The sequence below is a fragment of the Gouania willdenowi genome, chromosome 1 (genome assembly GCF_900634775.1).
Source record: "Gouania willdenowi chromosome 1, fGouWil2.1, whole genome shotgun sequence".
Taxonomy (NCBI): Eukaryota; Metazoa; Chordata; class Actinopteri; order Blenniiformes; family Gobiesocidae; genus Gouania; species Gouania willdenowi.
The window spans coordinates 16622444-16647444 of NC_041044.1; the positions used below are offsets into that span (position 1 = coordinate 16622444).

At 38.3% G+C, this 25001-nt stretch overlaps 1 protein-coding gene across 6 annotated transcripts in view; it reads right to left on the reverse strand.

Annotated features, from left to right (window-relative positions):
* The window catches only part of trim2a (tripartite motif containing 2a), a 41769-nt gene extending 17169 nt beyond the window's left edge, over positions 1–24600 (reverse strand). Inside the window, exons 1-2 of one of the 6 annotated variants that reach the window (XM_028452019.1) lie at positions 24506–24600; positions 550–728 (exon numbers count right to left, since the gene is read on the reverse strand). In XM_028452019.1, coding sequence (XP_028307820.1) covers positions 550–683 — 134 coding nt within the window. In that variant the 5' untranslated portion in view covers positions 684–728; positions 24506–24600. Of the gene's footprint in view, positions 1–549; positions 729–3040; positions 3149–3398; positions 3554–4062; positions 4094–16748; positions 16925–24505 lie in introns of those variants that run through there. The other 5 variants (XM_028452000.1, XM_028452035.1, XM_028452010.1 and 2 more) reach the window with 5 other exon arrangements.
* Positions 24601–25001: the final 401 nt, after the last annotated feature.

Here is a 25001-nt window from a genome sequence, read left to right on the forward strand (position 1 = left end):
TAATCAGTTGCTACCATCTTGGGAGAGCAAAGGTGCGCATGTCGCTGTGGGATGGGGCGGGCGGCGGGGGGGTGCGAAGTGTTAACAACAGTGCCATAACCAAAAGGAACCTGTAGGGGGAGCGCTAAGCGCAAGTTACTTAGTTGTGCTTTAATACCTTGCTTTAAGTATTTTTTGAATAAATCATATTTGTAAACAAAGACATCACAACACGCCGCTACAAACACCACACACAGGTATTTATGTGTATCAGACACATTGCTGCAGAGAGAGAGCAACACAATAGACTATTGATATATAAAAGCACAATGGGTTTCCAGAAGCACCCAGAGAGACGGGAGAGCTTGGTACAGTTCACACAATCTGTCCTGTGTCAAAAACAAAGACTGTTTAAGAAATGGATGAAATCAACAGCATAAGTTACTGCCAGCCTTTAGTAAAGAGTGTTCTTATGCACAAAACCAGCACTAACAGGTTATTATTACAGTGTCATGCTGTCATGCAGGATTCCTACATTGTCAGAATTCTCAGCACTTTGTGGGGACTCACCTCTCACAGAACGTGTGCAGGCAGGGTAATACTTTAGGGTTCTCGTAGCGGTCCAGACATATGCTGCAAATCAAGAACTGCTTGTCAATCTGGCGAACAACAGGACTGGGAATACTGGAGCCTTCACCGGCCATTCTAATACTCTGAATGAGAGGGCCTTTCTTCTCCTAGCCAGCACCCTGTCAGACAACACAGAGAGAACCAGTGAGGATGCAGAAAATGGCACTGGTGATGATGATGTGGTAAAATGAAAGATCACTCATTGAAATCTCAATTAAAAAGCAATTGAACAAGTACAATGTATGATAGGATGACTATATTTTTGTTTCCAAACTGTGTCATACTCAAAAACCCCTCAAGATAGATTAAATATAGTAGGGAAATATATATTTATAACCAAAGACTTAAAAAACAAATCTGAAATCAAAGGTGACTCATCCCAATCACCTTTATTATACATACAATGATCTGTTCTTCAAAAATTCTCAAGAACAAGTTCAAATCCATCAACCACTGAAACATTCCTAGAAACTCATCTGAAAAACTAAATAAATAAAGTGTGTAGACACAGGCCCACATCTAAGCAGGGACAGTTTGCAGCATCGACCACAATATAATGATTTTTGTTGCCTGAGGAGACGTGGGTGTCGGCCGGATAAACAGAAAAGTGTGGAGGCTCATCTCATAGTGTTCTGGTAAACTGAATTTGTTTCAGTAATCTGGTGGAACTTGAACAAGAATTATAAGAACATTTATAAATTGTCATTTTACAAGACAACACATAATCACACAGTTTAAGCTAACAGACTTTACACACTATTCCAAATATGTCACCACACAATGCACTATAAGCATTCATTTACATAAACGAATGTATAAAAAGTCAAATATTGGCAAATAAATGATAATTTCAAGTGCCTTTGACTGAAAGTGTCCACCGTGATACGTTTAAGTTCAGTGGGAAACCCAGAAATTTCCATGGATTTATTGATTGATGCTTGGTTAACAAAACTTGACTCAGTTTATTATTCTAATGCGTTTATTTTGTATCAATTCACTCCTTTAAACGTTTATTTTCAAAGTGTTGCCCTATCAGATAGAGATAGAATGTAATGTGTCTAAAGGGAGCAGTAAAATTAAACTTTAATATAAGCTTTGTTATTATTATTTAGGAAAACACTGTTTTATTCTGGGTGTAGATATAAGCTTTCAGTGTTTGTTGGTAAAGTACATTACAATTGGTTTATGAGACAGTTTCGTAATCCAGCATATGCTCACGATTTAAAGCTTTTGAACCAGGATTAACAAATATTCAGGGTGAGCAGTGCCAGATGTTACTGCAGATTAATAGAAGACATAGTTCTTAAAAAAAAAAAAAAAAAAAAACTGAACTAAAAATGTATCCAAATAAACAGAATTTCAGCAATCACTAATTTTAGCGTGCTGCATAAAATGTCACATACATTTTAAAGCAATAGCACTTACAATAGGTTAGCATTTTTTTCCTAAGATGCATTGCATTTTTGTTGTAAACAAACAGTTTTTTCTTTCTACTCTTTAGATAAGTATTCATTTGGAAGCGTCTTACGTCATGACCATCGTGCTGAGACTACAGCTGTGCCCTATACAAGAGCAAAAGCTGTTGGTTGAAAAAGGCACTTTAGGTGATGAATATTTGATTATACTCTCAGGAAGCCCAAGACGACGTGTTCAGCACAAATCGACGAAAAAAAACAAAACAAACACATGAACTCATTTATCTTCTAAGCCCTTTCATATGGTTGGAAAGGAAGTAGAGGCTTAAGGACTGTGAATGAAGACAGGGACCCCCTGGGCAGGATGGGAGACACTGATGGGCCACTATGTGATAACAAGCATTGCACAAGAACATTTAAATATAAGGTTAGAAAAATCCAGATATTGCTAAAACTAACTAATTTCTAACTGTATTGCTAAGCTTTTCCCCCCTCTTTGCGTGTTATTCCACTAACATCATCAGCAAAGAAAGTGTGTCAGTGAGAGGAAACCCTCAGGGATCAGGTTTACTTCTCCTCGCCTTCATTCTGTTTTCTCTCAATCTCCTTTTCTTTAGACTCAACCCTTCCTCTCATTGAAAGCAGATATTAAAGCCTCAGGCAACAATGTGGAGGATACAGTTACTGTTATAAGAGCCCTGGTACACTGACGGTGAATAATCAGGCTTTTATATAAGCTGGAGTGTAACGTGTGAACGATCAGTAAGTGAACGTGCAGCTTTAATATTTGATGGTGACATTAAAATCAGAAATGGTTGGGTTTGTTTTTTTTTGACTCATTTAAGAAGTTCAACAACAATAAGCAGCTTTATTTGAAATAGTATAGTTTAAATAGTCAATATCATCTGCAAACATTGACACAAAAAAAACACTATTTCAAACCTGATTGATTCACATCAACAAACAAGCTAAAGAAGCTCAGATTTGATCAGATTGCATGTTAATAATTCACCAACCTGTCATGGATTCAGTATATTCAAATATGGCTCTGTTGAAGTGAAAAAAAATAAATCCCAAATCCACAACCACAGCCACAACAGAAGCAGCGTTGTGCTGTGCTGTCAGTGAACAAGGTCGCAGCAGCAACAAAATGCTCCTCTTACATAATCACATCCTCACCAGCTAAGTGGAATAAGTCCTGCAGGACTGAACCATCATCCTTACAGTGGCATGGACACACACACATGACAGAGAGACTGGTTTTACTATGGAAAACTGAGCTCAGGACAGAATCTAGTCCCTGAATGCTCCTAAAAACAATAACAATTATATATCAGGACTTTTAGGAAGTCAATCAACAGTCAGTGTACATACCAGCTCAAAACATGCCTTCAAGTCGCATCAGCTCCAACAGGAAATGACTTTTCACTCCAAACAGGAACATCGAGCCAAGCAGGAGATGCCAGGATGTTTGTGAGCTTCTCCCAGTGTGCGTCCACACATGTGAGCAAAGTTGAGGAGCCCGATCATTTTTCCCCCCTCCCATCACTTCCTCTCCTCTGTCTCATCCATGAATCTGTCATCCCTCTCTCTGTGTGAGGAAAGTGCTGCCTCACTGCAGCACAGCATCAGGACTACGTGGGCTAGACTGAATCCTAGTGACGAAACAAGGGACCCCAGCACAGCCAATAGAAATGCAGCCAGAGGATGTTTTTTTTTGTTTTTTTTTGGGTGTGCTGACTCACTGTGGATGTGCAGAGTGAGGATCACAAACCACATGGAAACAAATGATCAGTGATTGAGTGAAAAATCAAAGTATAGCAGATCAAATAAGGTGAACACAGCCCTTTAAAACCAGCCAATCAAAAATAGTTTGTCCTTATTTGACCCCTTACACACACTGTTTATTATGTCACTGTAATGTACGACTACAACAAATGTTGCTACGAGTTAGCTGTACCGGTATTAAACAGGTATATGTATACTAGTGCAAAAAACTAAACATGTTCACGTTCCAATAATGTATAAATATATATACCTTAAAAGACAAGCCATGGGGAGCAGCCATGTTCAGTTGATTCTGGTGCAGTGTTTAATTTAAGTCACACCTACTTTCTTTGAATTTCCTCTACCATGTGTTGTAGCTCCCTCTGACGTGTTATTGTAGGTTCCTATTGTACATCGGAGCAGCCACAGCCTGCAGTCAGCTGCACTTATCTGCACTAACCCTGGATTTCCACTGGATGCGTTAACTGCACCGTAACTGCTGCAAAACAGCAACGCAGCTGATATTTTTGGCTGGACGCTGGAGTTGTTCTGCAGCAAATTAACAAAAATAAGCCGGGACAGGAAGAAGTACATAGTCACAGAATGAAATGTCCAGATTATTTTTAAAATAAAATACTACGTGTTCATGAGGGTTAACACCGACCTTTCGGGACCTTCAACCGGCCCATTTTGGACACTCAAAACATGGCACATATCCGGACTCGGGGGAATAAAACCTGTTCACTGATACCGCATTTTTGAAAGAACTGACTTTTTTTTTTGGCAATTGTGCGTTTCAGCTCTAGCGGACGCAATTCGAACTGTACCTGAAAACCATGGTTGAATCACACATATGCATCGCGCGATTACATGAGAATTAGAGGGATCTCCTGAGGCGAGATCCCTCTAATGCTGGACTGCAGATTGCGCTTCAGTCACACATGGGAGCAGTTTCGGTGCAGAAACACATCCAGTGGAAATCCAGGGTAAGGAGTGAGAACTCACGCTGCATGAGACAAGTGAGTAGAAGGAGGAGTGAAATTATCAGCAGACAAGTTTAGGAGGAAAATCCACTAGAGAAGTATCCAAACACCAGCAGTGATACTTGATAACAATGGCGCCCACCGTGTCTTCCTGACCACCAGGTTTTTCTCATCATGGCTGCTTTACAAGGACTTTTAAAGAAAGTTACCCCACTAAACCTCTAGTTAGAGGCCATGCAGCACAAGCTGCCTGGAATCTATTGTGCCTGTTCTTTTTCCAAAAAAAATGATACTTCACAGGCACAAACAATTATCACATGTTGCACAAAGGTTCAGTTCCACGCCAGATTTCCTCATCTACAAAAAGGGCCCAAAGGTCTTAAAGGTGGTGAAATGTTGAAAATACACAACAAATCAACCATACATGCTACAGATTTGCAACTTTCACCCAAATATAAATCTATTGCAAATTATAACATCAATCACTCTTTTTTTTTTTTTTTTACTCAAAAACTTTAAAACTTATTAAACCTCCTCCAAACACATCAAACTTGCTACAGCACATCTTCACCATCCTACGCTAACAATTAACACAGATTTTAGATTTATCAAAAAAAAAGAAGAAAATAAAGAGCCTTTAGGTCATCAGAAATGATAAAGTACTACTTACAAATTCTTGCTTAATACATTTTCAATATTAATCTAAAAAAAGACCAAATTTGGGAGTAATCGAAAATGAAGTTTGGAGAATATTTTTAAAAATTTAACCCAAAAACTGACTTTTTTTAACAGCATTTAGAATTTTGCATTAATGCTAACAATTTAAGTCAATGCAAAAATAATTGTTAAGTATACATTACCAACATCTCCATGCTGTCTACATACAATATGTGTTTTTTGGAAGTTTGTCTAATAAGTGAATTTTTGACAGCTGTTTGAAGTCTAACTGCCGTCTTGCACACAGGTGACTGGCTTAGTCAATTAGTCAAAAAGCTCCAGGTGACATTTCCACGTGCTAATTAGCTCAGTGACATCATAGAGGATGTTCCATCGTGACATGGTTGTGGTTTAATTATGTATTTGGCTCATTGGCTCATCATTGCAGCTGTTAGAACTTCTATAATGACCATGAAGATGTTTTAAACATAAGTATTAACTTATTAACTTAACTTATTACTTATTAACATAAGTATTGCAGAGTTACTCATTAACTCAGTGACGTAGAACACCTTCTCTTTTGCCAAGAATTGTGAGTTTAAGCTCCAACTGATGTCAAATTCACATTAGAATGCCAACAGGCTACACCTGTCTGTTTAAGTGTCCTTGGGCAAAACACTGAAATCTAAGTTGCTCCAAATTTTCAACCAGAGCAAGTGGTTCCCAAACAGAGGTACGTGTACCCCTAGGGGTACAGGAGCACATTGCATGGGGCATTCGGAAAGATTTAACAATTTATTTAAAAATAATCAGGAAATGTTCCCTGTTCTTTTTTAGGATGGTTTTTGGGGACAAATGAATAGTACTATCACTCAGTAAAATACTATATTTTGTTGTCATTTATTGAAATAATTATTATTTTATGCTGTAGAGGCTATTTTATCAACAATAATTAGCTACATTTGACAAAGGAGACTATTTACTTACAATAGACCCTTGCGACTGACGTCACGACACATTGACCCAGCGCCATCTTGGAGGATGACGGCCCTATACGGATGCACCGGCGTGGTTGCGTTTACTTGAATAACAGTGTTATTTTTTGACTTATTGAAAGGAGCCCATGTGCTAAACGATTGTCAAAGGTCGTCTCCGTTTGGCCTCAGCATGTCGGATTATGTTGACACTCTACCAGAAGCTGAGAGAAGTCGGTACAAGGAAAAACTAGGTCTGATCGGCAGGAATGACCCCAACAACGTCCCTGTTGGAAAATGGAATGAAGATGTCTCTTGTTTCCCTGGAGTGACTTACCCTGACATCGTGAACGACCTCGTCTTTACATCTAGTTCATACACAGTGGACCACATGCAAAGTTTTAAAGGGACTGGAACCTTACAACCAGTTTGTTTGTGGCTGGATTTGTGAAGTCGCTGCTTTTATCCATAATGGACTCCATGTGGTTAAATCCAGGGTAAGAAGGCTAATTCTTCATAATTCATCTGTAATATGAGTGTGCAATGCTGGTTTTTCAGAATCTGAGCGATTTTTATTGATACGTTTGTGTGAAAATAAATCTGCACACTTGGATCATTGCAAATAAAACAATTTGGTTTAGTTGAATTTAATTTCCTGAAGAAAGACTTGTGTACTCCAGTCCTTGCCGTGTTAGAGCACCCAAACACAGCGCAAAAGCATAAAACCTTTGTTCTTTCAACATGGCGGTGACCTGTGAGGTCATGTGGCATGGGTATATTGAAGTAATCACATAATAGTTGTAGTATAACTAAATTCCACTCATTGTTTTGAATTTGTAGATTAAGCCTCTGGGAACCAATGTTGGACAGACATTTAGGCTCATACCTGTCAAGTTTTGGATTTGAAAATAAGGGACATTTTCTGGCGCCCACTACGATCCGTCCCACCCGCCCAACCAAGCTCCAGTATGCCTTATATTTTAAGACAGGTGTACAATAAATCTAAATAAAGCTCAATGCTTTAAAGACAGTGGAGATGATAGCAGACTTCAGGAAGAACCCAGCCCCCCTCACCCCCCTCACCCTGGGAGACTCTACAGTGAGCTCTGTAGAGTACTTCTGCTTCCTGGGGACCATCATCATCACTCAGGACCTCAAGTGGGAGCTGAACATCAGCTCCCTTATCAAAAAAGCTCAGCAGAGGATGTACTTTCTGCGGCAGCTGAAGAAGTTCAGTCTGCCAACAAAGATGATGGTGAACTTCTACAGCTCCATCATCCAGTCCATCCTCTGCTCCTCCATCACCATCTGGTACGCTGCAGCTACGGCCAAGGACAAGGCCAGACTGCAGCGTATCATCCACTCTGCAGAGAAGGTCATCGGCTGCAATCTGCCCTCCCTCCAGGACCTGTACGCCTCCAGGATTTTGAGGCGTGCAGGAAAGATTGTGGCCGACCCCTCCCACCCCGGTCATAAACTGTTTCAATCTCTCCCTTCTGGTAGGAGGTTTCGGTCCATCAGGACCAGAACCTCCAGACACAAAAACAGCTTCTTTCCCTCTGCCACCATCCGCATGAACACACCCCAAGTCACCCACTGAACCCCCCCCCCCCCCCCCCACCCGATCACCACCTCCACCAGCTTGATATCTGCTGCACTGTATATATATATTTATATTTATCCTATTTATCCTTTATTCTCTATCTATCCTTTATTTATCCCTCATCCTTTATATTTATCATTATTATTATTATTATTGTTGCTGGGTTGTTCTTTGTTGTTTTGTTTTTATTTCTTTTTGTTGTTTGTTTTGTGCACCAACCACCAAGTCAAATTCCTTGTACTGTCCTTAAAACTGTACATGGCAAATAAAACATTTCTGATTCTGATTCTGATTCTGATTCAATAAATCTAAAATACCCACGTGTCAACCACTTACTAAATACAATTATGTGATTAGAATCTGGTAGGTCGACCTTTATTAACATTAAAATGCGGTGAATATTCCTACTAGGGCTGGGTGGTATGGACCAAAACTCATATCTCAATATTTTTTCTCAAAATGGTGATATACGATATAAATCTTGATAATTTTATTAAATAAAGTCTGACCAGAAAGACAAGTCTGGGTTAAATTTGCTGATGCAAAATGCTACACATGGACATTTATTAACAAACAGCTGATCAATATGTGCACACATTAATCATCTAACTGAGTTTTACATGTTGTTCTGAGAAGTAAAAGCAGCGACTCTTAAAACTAGTATTTTTGATACTAATAAGCTATTATATATATATATATATATGAAATATTATAGTTTTCTATATCACCAAAATAGAAAACTCGATACATCTTGAATCTCGATATATCGCCCAGCTCTAATTCCTAAATTATAAAACAGCCTAAATAAAAAATAAATGTGTATATGAAGCACATGTGTTTATTTAATATACTTACAGTTTATATGAGTCAACACATTGCATATTTACTGTTAATTTCACATTGCTTGTCTTTAAGTTATACATTAACATTTTATTTTCATTACATATTTTCTTACAATTTCTCATGCTCACTCATGTGGTTCTCTGGTATTCACTAATGACTTATTAGACACATTTATTACAGACTTTAACACTTTTTTAAAGGGGTGTTTATTTGTGGCTCTTGTGATTGGCTGATTCTTCATGGTGACTTACGTTGTGGTGGACGCTAAAATCTCAGTTACTAATCTAACAGAACGTGTTAATGCCATTGTAATAGGAATGAATAATAAGTTTTACTGTTTCTCTTTCCATAAGGTCGAAGTCATGGACTTTGTAGACAAAGTGCTTCCTGTCCTTCTGTTCCCTTTGGGTTTGTTTTAAAACAGTTTATTGATGAGTAAAAAGTAGTTAAACTTATACAGTTCAAACACCAAAACAATTGTGTTTAAAATGAATGACTGAAATGACAGTTTGGTTGTACTTTTGGTCACTGATCACTTTTTTAGAAAATACAGTTTTTACCCCTAAAATGCAGTAGAGCCCTTACAGATCAGTTTGAGGCAAGGCAAAAAATAAATAATAAATAATAATAAAATATTATCATAAATAAAATAAACCAATTCAAGAACTTGAGCATTCTTGAACAGACAGAGCCAATGAAGAGCAGTGAAAAGGCCCACATCATGGTGGCCTCATTTACATTCACTTTTGAAAAGTGAAATCCCTTAAAAGCAACACAATCGCAGAAACAACTGATAAAGTTTAGGGACTTGTGTCGTTAGCTTCTTCTTATTTTACAGCAATGAGAAAGCAAAGCGTCCACAGGAGGCTCGTGATAGGAGTGCCATTGAACACTAGGGAAAAACCCCAGGAAACCAAAAACCAAAATTCCTGCTCTCAGATGATGATATGACAGTTGCTGTTGAGAGACGGACGATGCACCAATCATTGAGCTCCAGAAGCTTTCGCCCTGAATGGAACGGCAGGTATTTAAATAACCGGTTCTAATAGAAACATGAGTAGAGCTCTGATAACAAGAGGAATATTTTATACTAAATCTGAGGAAGTATACTTGAAGTGTACTTTTTATATACTATATTTTATAAACTTAAGAAAAGTATAGTGAAGTATACTTCGCTTATACTGAAAAGTATAAAGAATAGTCTAAGACTAAGTACATTAACACGTAGACTTACACTTGTACTTTAATACTAAAGCTTATACTTACTGTATACTACAAGTATACTTATTTTATACTTAAACGGAGGCAGTATACTTGAAAGTGTACTTAAAATGGTCTTATAAAGTATACTCTAATAAACTAAAATGTGGACTAGAAGTATATACTTAGTACAATAGTAGTATATAGATGAGAGTACTTGTTGTATACTTGAAAGTGTACTTTTGCAAACTTAAAATGACCTTATAAAGTATACTAAAAGTATACTTTTTTCAACTTAAAATGTTCCAAATAAGTCCGAAGACGTATTAAATTAGTATACTTTCTAGTACGCTACAAGTACATGGTCCATAGTATACTTTCTATATCTTATACTTAATAAATTGAAGTATACTACTCTTTGCTAAGGGACATTTACTAGCAAAGTAATATATTGTAAATTGAAATTGCAATGTAATTGTTACTGTGAAGAAAAAGTTCCACTTGCACGACTAACACATACCGTACGTGTGGGACTGTTGACATAAAATAAATGCCAAAGAGCCAAGCGACATTGCTGTTCAGTAATAAAGAATTCTACTTCCGACTGAACCGAGTGGTGTATCCAGTTTTTAGATTGTTGTTTTTTCTGTTACGTCGGACAGCTTTGAAGCTGTTCCACTGACCTCATCCAAGAACCTGCCAACATCAGCAAGATCAGCCTGCAGGAGAAATGAGAACCAGCCGAGGAAAAACCAACAGGAGCGTGTAAGGGGAACAAAACTGGGATGAGAACATTGGAGAAATAGAATTTAGGGTCAGTTAAAGCGTACAAATGGTGCGATGGATCTTATAATAATTATATTCATACTAATGCATTCATTCGTCATCTTATAGCTGCTACACGAGAGCAGTTTTAGATTTAAAATGAAGCTCAATCAAACGTTGAAAATACACTACAGACATTAAGAGGCATCTGATGAAAGACACTAAACACCTCACTCAACCTGTTCTATAGCTGCTTTATCAACATTCTGAAGATGACGCTTCAAAAAGCAACATAAACACAGAACATGTGTGAATATTATTATATTCAAACAAACATAAACAACAATTAACACATTTAACAAAGGTTTGTTGACGGTTGAAAAACCAAACCAAATATATATATATATATATATTTTTTTATTATAGATTACATGAGGGTTGAAAGACAGTTTAAAAGTGTTCCTTAAACTTTGATTTAAAAATGCTCACATCTGATGCTGACTTCAGCTCTTCTGGCAGTTTGTTCCACTTTTTGGCAGCATAACAACTAAAAGCAGCATCACCATGTTTACTGTGAGCTCTGGGCTCCACTATCTGACCTGTGTCCATAGATCTGAGAGACCTGCTGGGTTCATACCTGACTAACATGTCACTGATGTATTCTGGACCAAACCCATTCACAGATTTATACACCAGCAGCAGAACTTTAAAGTCTATTCTGAGGCTGACTGGGAGTTAGTGTAAAGACTTTAAAACTGGAGTAATGTGTGTTCTGGTTAAGACCCGAGCTACAGCGTTCTGAACCAGCTGTAGCTGTTTGATGAAAACCATTACAATAGTCCAGTCTGTTAGAGATAAAAGCATGGAGCAGGTTCTCCATGAGTCATGACACTTTTCACTCTGTAGATGTTCTTTAGCAGAAACTGTTTTAACAAGAAACTTTACACACATGATCAGTGTTTGTGTCAGCTGGTTTCCATAAGTCTTAACTGGATTTCAGCTATTGAGCCAGTTTTAGTGTTTGATGACTGGAGACTCATTAGTCTGACTAGTTACACACGTAGGGCTGGGCGATTTTGCCTAAAATAAAAAAAAAATCTCTGATTTTTTTAAGAAAAATTTGAGTTTCGATTCAATTTTTTTTTTCAATGCACTTAAAAATGACTGCAGACATCAGATGTATTGTCAAAAGTGCAACTGTATTGCTGTGATTGTCCTCAAGAGTTGAAATGCATAGAACAATCCCAAAAATAAAAAGTAAATGATTCTCTGTCATTCAACAATTTCAAGCTTTAACCCAGGTTTAAGCAAAAGTGCAACAGCAACTTTACAGTAGCTTCAATTTTCTGATGAAGAAATCAGATAACATATTTTATAACATATAACATTACAATTAAAACAATAATAAACTCTTCCCTTAGCATCTCAGCATAGTGCGAACAGAAAATGAAACACATATAGCCTACTCAAAGGGTAAACAAAGAGGGGGCTGGCTCACATCCCGCTAGGGTAACCCACAAGGATGGAACGCGAAAAATCTACATATTCAATAAATCATAAATCAATTAAATCAATTTTTTTTTTTTGCCCAGCCTTAGTTACACATCCAGGAGTTCAGTGAGAGGCAGGATTATAGTTACACTGGAACGTCATGAATTCAGATACTGTAATAATGTTTCACACAACCCATCTGTTCATATCTATTCGCTTAATTGAAAGTTTAAAAAAAATGTGCATTTCTAGGTTTCTGGATATAAAGCAGTGCTCTACCCACCAATAAAACCAGTCATCCAAGGAAAACACTGGTTTATAAACTCAATCTCTGCTCATAAATGAGGTACAGTAGACCAACACGGCAGCCAAATATGATGATGCAGTTCAAAAACTGTCCTAAATATCTCAGCATTTTACTGCAAAAGGTTTATATATTTCTCAGAGGTTTTTTTTTCTGTTTCAGTTCTGAGTAGGCTATTACGTTAAACAGGCTACCATGAAGCCTAAACAGCAGGTAACAGTGCAAAGTACACAAATAAATACATAAATAAAGTGTTTAAGATTGGTAACAGTTTCTGTGGAGAGATGACTTCTCCATGTTCACTCAGCTCCTCTGACTTGTCTTATTATTTCTGCACCAGGGTTAATTTAACAGCAAATGTTGATTAAAGTCTTAATTTTGGTCTTTTGAAAAAATAATTTGACTTTAGTCATCGCATTCTTTACTTTTAAAGTTGTATTGTGGTTTCAATTATCCAATATGACAAATATTTTAGTCGACTCAATCAGTAGGGGATTTAGTTGACTAAAATAAATCCTATTTACTCAAAATAACTCATATCATCCCGTTTAGACCAGGGTAGATAAACACAACCCTGTCTACCTTGTCAAACAGAGATGACCTCATTTATCACTTATCAACATATTCACACTAACATGCCTCATCTCATGAGTTGTAATACAATTAAAGAGCTCGTCTCATCATATCTTATTCAAATGAGAAGCTTTCCCTCATGACTAGGCGTTTCTGGCTATAGACGGACTGTGTACATGCACTTTATTCCTTATCTGAGCAGAATGAAATGAACCTGTATTTGATTGAAAATAAATGTAGAATACAAGAATAAAACAACTGCTGTCATTAGCTGTGGCTCCTGTTTTTAGACGTATTTACATAACAATCGTGGCACTCCAAAGTAACGTAGTGTGTGACGTCAGCTGAAAGACACGATGACAACAACGTTGTGTCTGAAATATGAACCTATTGTATCTTTTAGCTTCAGCCTTTATTACTAAAGATGGTGACACAGGACGTGTCTTTAATTCATAAAAACATGCTAATCTGAGGCAGACGCTTGGAACAGGATGAAGCGAGATTACAACGGCAGACCCCTCCTGAACACCCCCCCCCCCCCCCCCCCAAACACACACCCATTATCTGCATTATGGACACAGAGGAAAATGTGCTGTTTAACAAATGTTTAGGTAAACAGGAAAAACGCCTTTTAAAGGTCAAAATGACAGTGTTTGAAGATTTTAAGCACAATGTCATAACTCTGCACTCAGCATGTCACTGTATCAGCATTAACGTGTCTTCTGTCTGCGTAAGATAACACAGTGTGCACATGCAGCAGATCTGCCAACTGAATAAAAACCTGTGGCTCACATTCAGACACAACACACTTCCTGAATCCTATTATAGCGCCAAAAAAATGTAATCAACGCTGCTTTTCTACTTTTGCCATATCAAATTAAAGCAGAACTAAGTAACTTTATCACCTTAATAAATCCTTCAAGTAGTCCCTTTGAGGGTATTACAAGTGTTTATGGGGAGATTGGGGGGTCTTTCACCTCCCCTGCTGTCTCTGGACAGAAAACTGTACTTACAACTTTCCTGCCTCCGACCCGGTGGCAAGACATACTGCTTTACGGCAGCCCAATAGAAACACACTGTCGTCGCGGCAACAGGCACGCACACACACTCGCAACCCAGCACTCCGTCAGGCAGCACACACACAAATATCTATCTATCTATCTATCTATCTATCTATCTATCTATCTATCCATCCATCCATCCACAGAGCCGCCTTGTCAGCACACAAACAAACACATCACACACATTTCCACACTACCTTCCGTATTACTCACACATCATTCATTTATTTTACTTTTCTTTCTTCCTCATACTGTTCACATGGTCACATGGGACTATAAGTGTGAAAGCACCCTTTCAGTGTCACTGTTGTATTAGAATTTTTCATTGATCGGTTGCTACCGTCTTGGGAGAGCAAAGGTGCGCATGTAGCTGTGGGGTGGGGCGGGCGGCGGGGGGCCGCGGTGTTTTTACGACAGTGCCATAACCAAAAGGGACCTTTAGGTGGAGCGCAAAGCGCAAGTTACTTAGTTCTGCTTTAATACCTCGCTCAGTAAACCAAACTTTGCCATCCATGAAGCATAATTTTATGTAGTTGTTGTTGTTGTTTTTAGGTTTTTTGTTCATTAATTAAAGCTGGGGCATGTAGAATCGTGAGGTGCTCCACGCTTCCCCCTCCCCTACTGAACGAAGCTCTTGCGTGCACGCACACACTGTGGAACTCTTTGCAACTGTTTTCTCCATAGAGACGAGTAACACATGTAGGGACTTTATCTTGTGCTATTGGAGTTTTCTGATGTTTTAGAGACATGAAAGCACGTATCACTCGCTACTGTGAGGACAGTAAGAGGCTCAGAGTCACAGCTGCTGCTCAAACACAAGCAGCCGTGCTGCAGCTGATCAGAGCAAAAACACTCCGTCCACACTGCAGATAAATTGAATCTGTTCTTTCCACCCTATATACTTTTTAATAAGCAATTTATCCCATCTGTTCTCACTCTCTCTCTCTGACTCTGACTGCACTGACTGAAAGCAGATCGCTTGCTGTTTGCCGCACACACCGACTCCGCAGACAGCGTTTTTCCTGAACACATTTGTACCTTTTATTCTGTTGCTCCTCCTCCTCTGTCTTCCTTTTTCTTCTTGATTTGCCGTGTAACCGCTGCGCCAAAAGCCACATTAGAGATTTCAGCTTGAATATAACGCCATAGAACTGTCCCTATTCCCAGATCCAGAACGCACATCAACTTTTGACGAGCAACCTATGGTAACACTTAAAACAGCTCATGGGATAGCCCTGTTGGTAGAAAGATCCCTGATTGGCTGATGTCCAGCGTCACACTCCTGTATTTCTAAAGCTCATTTACAGAGCCAAAAGAAGGAGAAGAGATTCACTGTCTACTCAGAACACTTTGGATTACAATATGCTATTCAATATAATAAGATGATTATGGATTTTTGACCAAATAAAACCAAAAAAAACTTACATACCCCAGCTTTAAGGACATTTAAATGACAGTTCAATGACTTGACAATAGATCATGTTTGTTTGTTTGTTTGTTTGTTTACAGTGCCACGACATCTAAGACTAGCAAATCTCAGATACATAAAAAACATGCTCCCCACAAGTCATTTCAGTGGAGGTAAACAACCTCTGTAGCCACATCAGCCCCGACAAAGAAATGACAGCCTCCATCTAATCAATTCACAGGCAACAATGTGGTGAAGAGTCTTCCCCAAGCAATGATTAGGATGGAACTGGAATTGAACCATTGCACACTCCAGCTCCATCTCACCTATAGTCATTTAAACCATTGAGTAAAACATGTTCCTCAGTGAAAGCAGGAGCCTGTGCACAGCTGGTGGCTTTTAGATAGACATCTACAGCCTGTAGGGCAATAGTTACTTTTCCTGACGTAACTTTAGCTAAAATGTTCCAAACAAATACTAAAACCAGTACTTTCCAATGTTTCATTAGTCCTGAAATAGTTCTCTTTTACCCCTTAATACTAGAAAAAACTTTTAAAATATAGGTTAATGTGGGGATTTGTATGTTCTCTCTGAGAATGTGTTGTATACGCACAATCTAAACACATTGTGCATCAGTGACCTGCCCTGGTCATGATGTTGATAGAGTCCGGTACAATGTGACCCTAAACTGGATAAATTTGTGTAGAAACTGCAACAACGAATAGATTTAACAGTATTTAGCCACATTTACCAAAAGGCTGGACAGCCTGGTTTCATCTGCTGTTGTTCACTCTCCCTGTCATGATGGTAGTAGAAGTTAAAACCTGTTTTTACTCAAATGTATTACAGCAACTAACTCCACTGTACCTGAACACACAGTATTAAAGGGACACAAACAGGAAAAGGAAATCACAGACATTAAGACAGCTGAACAGTATCTGGAATCCGTTCAAGTTTTTAGAAACCAGTTTTAATCAGGCACCAAGGATCCTCACTCAGAGTCAGGATCGCCTTTGATCATAACTCTTTCCTTTTCCCTCCCTCCTGGCATCATCCAACACATTACTGTACACTGTACAAAGTCCCTCCACTTACTTGAACTCCATGCTGACTCTCCTTATGTTCTTCCCCTCACTGTGGATGAAACAAACAGTGTTCTCTGTCAGCTCGTCCTCCTTTTCCTCATCTGTGAAACACTGTAATGTGTCACTGATAGAGAAGTTCAAGCATGTGTGGAGGCCTGTGTTACAGTGATATCCACACAGACTGACAGGAAAACACTGGCTGAAAGCAGTCTTAAGGGGAAGGCCTTAGGGTGGTGTAGAGAGAAAGGAGGGGCCAATCAGATGAGCTGGTAAGGCTGGAGGAGGTGGGGCTTCAAGCTTGTTCTGCTCTTTAACCTCACAGTGTGAACCTCCCAGACAGACAGGATTCAGATCAAAAGTGAAAGGGTTGTGAGGGAAAACATGCTGAGGACACGTTCACCACATTTTCCTCAACTGGTCTGCTACCGTCAACTCTTTTTACCACAACCTTCTGAGGATTGAAAGGATAATATGCAAAGAGCTTCAGCGTAATGATGCTAGACAAACAGAAAGTCATCGTAGTCAGAGAACAGATTGGTTACCATTGTGCAGGCCAAAGTTCAGAAATTCTGCTATTGCTCACCTTTTATTTCATCTGTTTATCTTTAACACGCACAGAAGCAAAGCAGTCAAACACATGGTCATATATTTATTAAAAAATCCTCTCATCAGGCAACAGCACTGAACATGCAAGCTACATTAACAGCATCGGCCTAAAAAGATTAAAGCTATAACCTCCAACTAAAATAACAATACAACATAGCATCATCAGTTTAAGACCAATTACAGATAATATTGATGTGTGCAAAAAAGTCAGTGAATTTTTATTTTTGTCAATCATTTTACTTTAGGTTTTATACATAAGGCATTATCTGTCATTAGCATTAGTAAGGTATCATGAAGGCTGTCATTAAGCTGTCATTAAGTGTTGTTTGTTAAATTATGACACCTTTGGAGCTATGTTGGCATTTTTTGGGCTAGGTGGAGGGATCGAGTGCGGTTAGGTTAGGGTTAGGAATAGGGGTTAGGGTTAGGATTAGGGGTTAGGGTTAGGATTAGGATTAGGGGTTTGGGTTAGGGTAACAAAGGGTTAGGGTTAGGATTAGGATTAGGGGTTAGGGTTAGGATTAGGGGTTAGGGTTAGGATTAGGGGTTAGGGTTAGGGTTAGGATTAGGAGTTAGGGTTAGGATTAGGGGTTAGGGTTAGGATTAGGGGTTAGGGTTAGGATTAGGGGTTAGGGTTAGGGTAACAAAGGGTTAGGGTTAGGATTAGGGGTTAGGGTTAGGATTAGGGGTTAGGGTTAGGATTAGGAGTTAGGGTTAGGATTAGGGGTTAGGGTTAGGATTAGGGGTTAGGGTTAGGATTAGGGGTTAGGGTTAGGGTAACAAAGGGTTAGGGTTAGGCTAACGAACAACAGCCTTCATGACACCTTATTCATGCTAATGACAGACGTCATAATAATAACAGCGTAATGTCAGCCTTATGTATAAAACTTCAAGTTTTTCCTCCTGACATTTGATTTGGACAAAACATTTCACACTTTGATCCGATCACGAGAAAGAGTAAGTCATGAAACAAGGAGTAGGTGCAATTATTTACTGACAAACTGTCAAAAATAAATAAATACCTGACAATACTATTTACTATCCAAGAAGCAGTATTTGTCATGTGGGATATAGGGTCACATTGCATGGCGTGCATGAAAAAAAAAAATAGAATAAAAAGGGAAACATTTTAGTTTATATTAAAAAATAATTGTATTATGTCCTAAAATCTGCCACTGAAGGGACAGGCTTCAATAATAGATCTGTTGTTTGCAGCCAGCACACACACACACACACACACACAGACACACACACACACACACACACAGGCTCTCTTACAGACAGTGACCCACTCCCACATTGACAACATTTGCCTCAGGAGACTTCTCTGGTTCTTAAGAGCTTCAATGTAATTGACGTTCACAAATGATGTTTGCAGCAATTATCTAAATGGATCTGTTTTTGTCTCCCAGTCCATCCTCTGCTACTTAACTGAATTACTTCTGGTCTTGAAAATCGCTGAAGGGGAATAAAGCCTAATTGAAACCAGTGTTCAGTCTTAGATGTGTATTATAATCCAGATGCTGTTTTAACACCAAAAGGCCCGAATGCCAGCTGCTCATGTATGTCTCTCAAAAAGTTATTTATATTCATTGTTGTGGACAGAGCAGTCTCTAGCTTTGTTTCTAAACCACTTTCATGCACGATGCTAGTTGGAGCCCCCAGTTTACGTAGATTCCTAACCCACTAAATGGTTAATTAACTGCTGAATAACGGCTACCTGTCATTTATTTATTTATTATGGTATGAAGACAGATCAGTTTTATTCTCTTCAGATAATTCTAAAGATTTATCTTTGGGTGCCCCTAGTGTACCCTATGCAATTACATAATCTGCCTATTAAAGGCCAATAACCGATACCAATATGGGTATTTTTCCCACACTCACTCATAATTGCAGAAATCATCTAGTTTTTGTTATTCTGCAGATTCTGCAGATTCTTTATCATGTTGTCCTGCTGCAAATGCAGACATAAGACAATACTGAAAATTGTAATCATTCCTTGTGCAAAATAAGAAAAATAATTCACTTCACGTTATATAAAACATGGTAAAAACTGCATTTTTATAAGATCCAAACATTTGTATCATAGCGATATAGGACAAAAAAAAATCAAACTGTTTTGAAATTATATTGGTGGAGTGTTCAATGTTATGATAATATGGTAAATTACTACTTCCTGGTCAGTTCTGGTCAGACTGCCCTAAGCAGGCTAGCATCACACTGATGACCAGTGACGTGCAGTCAGGGTAGGCAAGGTAGGCAGTGCCTTCCCAAGGGTGAATTGATATTTTGATTATTTGTTTTAACTACAATATAATTATAATTTATTTTTCAATTTCTACAGTAGCTATAAGTTTGAAAGTATCAGCATTTTGTGCTTTTCATAGCCCAAAATGAATAAACATCGCTATTTCCTGGTACGGCAGAGACGCTGCACAGTCTCACTCCGCTGAAAGGCAGTTTCCATAGCGTGTTTTTAGGTTTGCACATGCGCAATCAGTTCCCCAAGAACTGATCCCCCATTTACGTCCAAAGGTAGCTCTCTACGCTGCCTTTGGACGTAAATGGCTTGGATTTCCTCCAAGCTAAATGTATACAAAATTAATATCTGAAAAATCTTCTCATGTCTCACAATAACAAAATTTCTGAATAATATATGATGGTTCCTGACATGTTTCGACTGACAACTGAATAAATGAAACATTGACATAATATTCAAAATGAAGACGAAAAAAAAATCTTGCTGGAATTATTACGCAGAAATCAAGGAACCTTCAAAGGAACTCCCAGTCTTCGTCAGAGGCGTCTGCTGATCGCTTTGATGTTTCCTTTGAAGCTTCCTTGACTTCCACGTAATAATTCCAGCAAGATTTTTTTTGTTTTCATTTTGAATATTATGTTAATGTTTAATTTATTCAGTTGTAAGTCAAAACATGTCAGGAGATCAAAGTGGATTTCTTGAGAAACAGTTGTCTGAATAAATAAAACCTTGACATATTATTCAAAAAGATAAAAAGAATCTTGCTGGAACAAACCTTTTTGTGTGACTATATTTCACATTTGAAAGTTGGACTTAATAATGCCGAACTGGATATAAACGTTGAAGAAGGCAGTGTAATTCTCTTTTGTTGCTGTAGTGTATACAAACTATTAGTCGGCTTCATTACAAGCCAATGGAGAGGACACACTGTGACTCCACGCACACACCTTCAGAGTTAATACTCAGTTAGCTTGGACTAAAGCCGACTGATGTGCTAAGCTAAACAATCAGCTTTAATCAGTCAGTCGCAGCTGCTGATCAACTCCTGCAGAGCTCACAACAATGAGATCATTGATCCTGACAGGCTGAATTATCACAGTACAACTGTTGAGAAGAGCACGGCCTGTGTGTCACACAGATATCAGTAACATCCCCAGCCAACGTTTGATGGAAAAATATTGGGAGAGTGAGTTGCTGATGGTGAACTTACTGTGCATTAAGGTTTTCCAATGTGGGAAAGCATAACTGTATAATTATTAACAGCAGTTTTCTGCGTTAACCCTTTTGAGCACGTTTGGTACGATTTTGGGAAGTTTAATAGCGAGTAAAGTCGTCTAAATGGGGAAAGATGATAAAACATGAACCAAAGGGAAAAGTGTTTGGTTAAACCCTGAAACAGAAACCACAAATAAGTCCTTATCAAGCATGTTTCCTGATGATGTTCCTGGTGGAATAAACCATCTGAAGATCTTCTCATAAGGTGATTTTAATGAGAATGGGTGAGGTTTGTATTAGATTACCCTGATAGCACACATACATCTCGCCGACGTCGGCAAAATGAATGAAGTTGCATCGGCGAGACGTATTATGGAGAGCGTTTGCTCATTGGAGACATCGGTGTTTGGCCGATGGATTAAAGATGCTCAGCGCGGTCTCTCTACAGCTTTTATTAACCTTTTTATTTAGCCCGGATCATTCAATTAGTATAAATATCTCCATAGCCATAGTCGAGTATTTACCTAAATCTGATAGGAATATGGCAATATCACAACAACAACAACAACAAAAAACAATATCCTACCACTAAATAGCTTATTATGTGTGGACAAAATAAAGAGAGACACAGTTCATGATCATAAATGTATTTTCAGCAGCAAAGCCAAAAGAGCCCCAGCATAAAAGCAGCTTCATGGAAGTGATGGTATCACCGATTTGAGGGGGAAAAACACACAAAATGACGCATTAGGAGTTGAATGCCGGCGAGACGTATGAGTGCTATCTGCGTACGGTGACGTGACCGTGTCACTCTGAAAGATTTTTATTATGTATGAGTGAATTTTGTGGTAACTTCATAATGTATTGAATGGTAGGACAAAACTTCGCCAGAACGTGTCTAATAAAGCAGCCAGTCTTTTAGGTCTGTTGTGTTGCTTTGCCTCAGCTGCAGTACACGGTGTACTGCAGAGGTAGGAGCTGAACATCCTCTGCTGCATTACACCATTTTTTCCTGCTCTCTATACCATCTACGCAACCTGCTCATACAAATGTGCTGTGAAATGAAAAAGACTGTCCCGCAGAGCCATGCGACGACAACAAACACTCAATTTAGTAATACACACATATATGCAGAAAAATAGAACACAACGCAAATCGTGAAAAGAGTTACTGTATATGAATGCACAAACATAGAATACAGAATCAAATGCATGTAAACATGACTGAAACAACAGACTAAGAGCCTCTCACATGCTGCAGCAGAAGTAGTACCCACTGATTTTGACTGATGCATTGCAGAGACACGCCACACAAACTGTCATATAAAGAAAATCAGATGTAAAAGTACTCACTTTCCCCGAATATAGAAAACTCTTTAATATTGGTGATATTGACCATAAGCTATACTAGTAGTAGTTTCATTTTACTGACTAGTAAAGCAAAAATTGTGTTATTATTAGTAGTACTAGTACAGCTTTACATTTTTACTTGTAACATAGTTTAAGTCTACTTGTACTAACCAAAATTGGCTGAAAGTAAATAGCTTTACTAGTAAGTTTTACCCTCAACCTTTACTTGTTGAACAAAATGTTGTTTACTAGTGCACTTAGAATCTCACTAGTATTTTTAGTTGACTGTTTCTAGTATACTAGACTAAGTACTAATAAAACCAAAAGATGCACTAGTACGAGATCCAGATGCAAATCCAGCTCCCTGATTGGTTGCAATATTTTCAAAAGCCAATAGGAAGCCTGAATTAGCGTTTTACCCACCCACTTATTAGCATATGAGGCTTAGTTGTAGTACTACTGACTCTATTTACTTCACTAGTATTACTAGTGACTAGTAAAGCTGAACTATGGTTGATATATCACTGATATCAGATTTATGCTCAAGCTTTCCATCCCATGAACTTATTTTGGCTTCCTGTCTACCACTGACTCTTTGACTTGAGAATGTTCTGGATGTTTTGTTTGATGAAAAATCTCACAACGCTCATGCATTTATATGAAGTGGAACTAATATAGAATTTAATATTGTATTTTCTAGAAATTTTACTCAAGGCTTAATGATTTATCAATAGCCAAAGGCTTTGCATTCTAGAAGGATCAGAAACAATAGAAATATTACAGATGATCAATCCATCCATAACAGCATTTTTCAACAGTAGATCAGTATAATTATTGGTTATGGGTGCAACTTATTGTGTAATAAAAGATAGAATATAAGGGGGAAAAGAAGTAGCAAACTGGGATATAAGGTACACATTCATTTTTAAGATTATAGACTTGACTTAGTCTTTTTTAAAACAGCAAAATAAATGTATTCTGAAAGAAGTGCCCCTGATATTTACACAGTCATGTGTATAGTAGCACATCTAGGAATAATGTGGAGAAACAAGTAAATTATACCATCATGCACTCTGTTTACACCTTCATTTCTACTGTGAAGTTCTGACAACCACAATTGCCAATATTATAGGGTAAACTATATAAATATATATGTATATTTTTTAAAAAGGTGTTATACCATTATGTTGTCTGCAGTGTTACCGTAATCTTTATTCAGATTCAGATTCAGATCACTTTATTTATCCAATTCATGGCAATTCATTTTCAGTTACATCACTCCAAGAAACATGAAAAAACAATCACCAATACCATGTGAGTACAGGAGCAGGAGTACTATTGATCACCACAAAGGCAGCGCCTCGTATTTTAGATGAAAATTGGAAAACAGGAGGAAAGGAGAGGGGAAAAAGGCAGGTCCCAAACTATGTTCCTTTAGAGGGAGCACAGTGTAGGACTAGGAAAAACTCCTCAGACACCAAAAAACACTATCACAACAAAATCTGAGGACATAGCACGTGTGGTGAATTTCTGGCAACCACAACTGTTAATTCATTTTACAGGGTTTTTTTTTGTTTTGTTTTTTACAGTGAAGGTGTAAGACATCATGTAAAAGCACATTGAGTTGCCTTGTGTATGAAATGCACTATACAAATTAGGGATGTCCCAAATACAACCCTTTCACTTCCGATACGATGCCGATATTGCATCCTTGGTTATTGGCCGATACCGATATCTATCCGATACGATATCAGCGCGAATCATACATACTTTTATTACTTATTTTGTAGTGTGGAATGTTAGTAAAGGCTTGATCAACTGATGTTACTCAAACAGAGAACAATAGTCAGCAATTCAAGTTCACCAGTGATTTTCTACTGTCAGTATATGGTGGGAACAACTGGGGCCGGGGACAAAGAGAACAAAAACTTTTAGATGCAGTCCGATATAATCCGATATATCCGATTCTGGCTGATATCGGACCGATAGCCGATATCAATATCGGATCGGATTTTTTTTCAAAGTGTAAACCTTGTTCTTACTCATCCCAGGTCTCTCCTAACCACAAACCAGCAAAAATACTTACAACAAATAAAATGTGTCTTTGACTTTTAATATGAAGCTCACAGTTACACAAATGGTGCCAGATGTACAGTAGGTTTGTAAAATTCATTCAATATTTCACCAATGCGTCACCAACACAACACTGCTGATAGTAAACCAACACTAGTAACACACAGAGGTATGCATTCTATGCTCATTCCCACAGGTCTGTCATGGTTTCATTCCCAAGTGTTTAAAAAAAAAAACCCAAAATGAAAAGTTTCCACTCACCCAAAGGTCTGCCCTGTTCTGAGTCATGAGGATGAAGCAGATGAGATGAGGCACTGCACTGCACTGCACACACTGAGCAGCAGCCGCTCACTTCCACCTCACTGATTCAACATCTCATCAGACAATACAAGGCAGCTCAGCGCACACAGGGAGGAGCACTTCATCAATAATGTATTTACCAGCATAAATAGCTCCTGTATCCATGCATATTCTCCCTAAAAACAAGCAGATCTCAATGTTTCCTTTACTCTAATGTGAATATTCACTCTTATAACATTTAACACCTTTTAAACAATTAAATCAATCTAAATAATAGTTTTTAATATTTATTGATTTCGAAGTGTGTGATTTTATATTTCTATGGGATGGTAAACGTTCACGCCGACACAAGTTTCCAATGGGACGTCCTGACACCAGTAACTGTGGCTTCAACTTCAGCCCCTCCTTCCTAACGAGGGAGGCTGTCGCCGTGACAACCTGATATAATGCAGCAGCC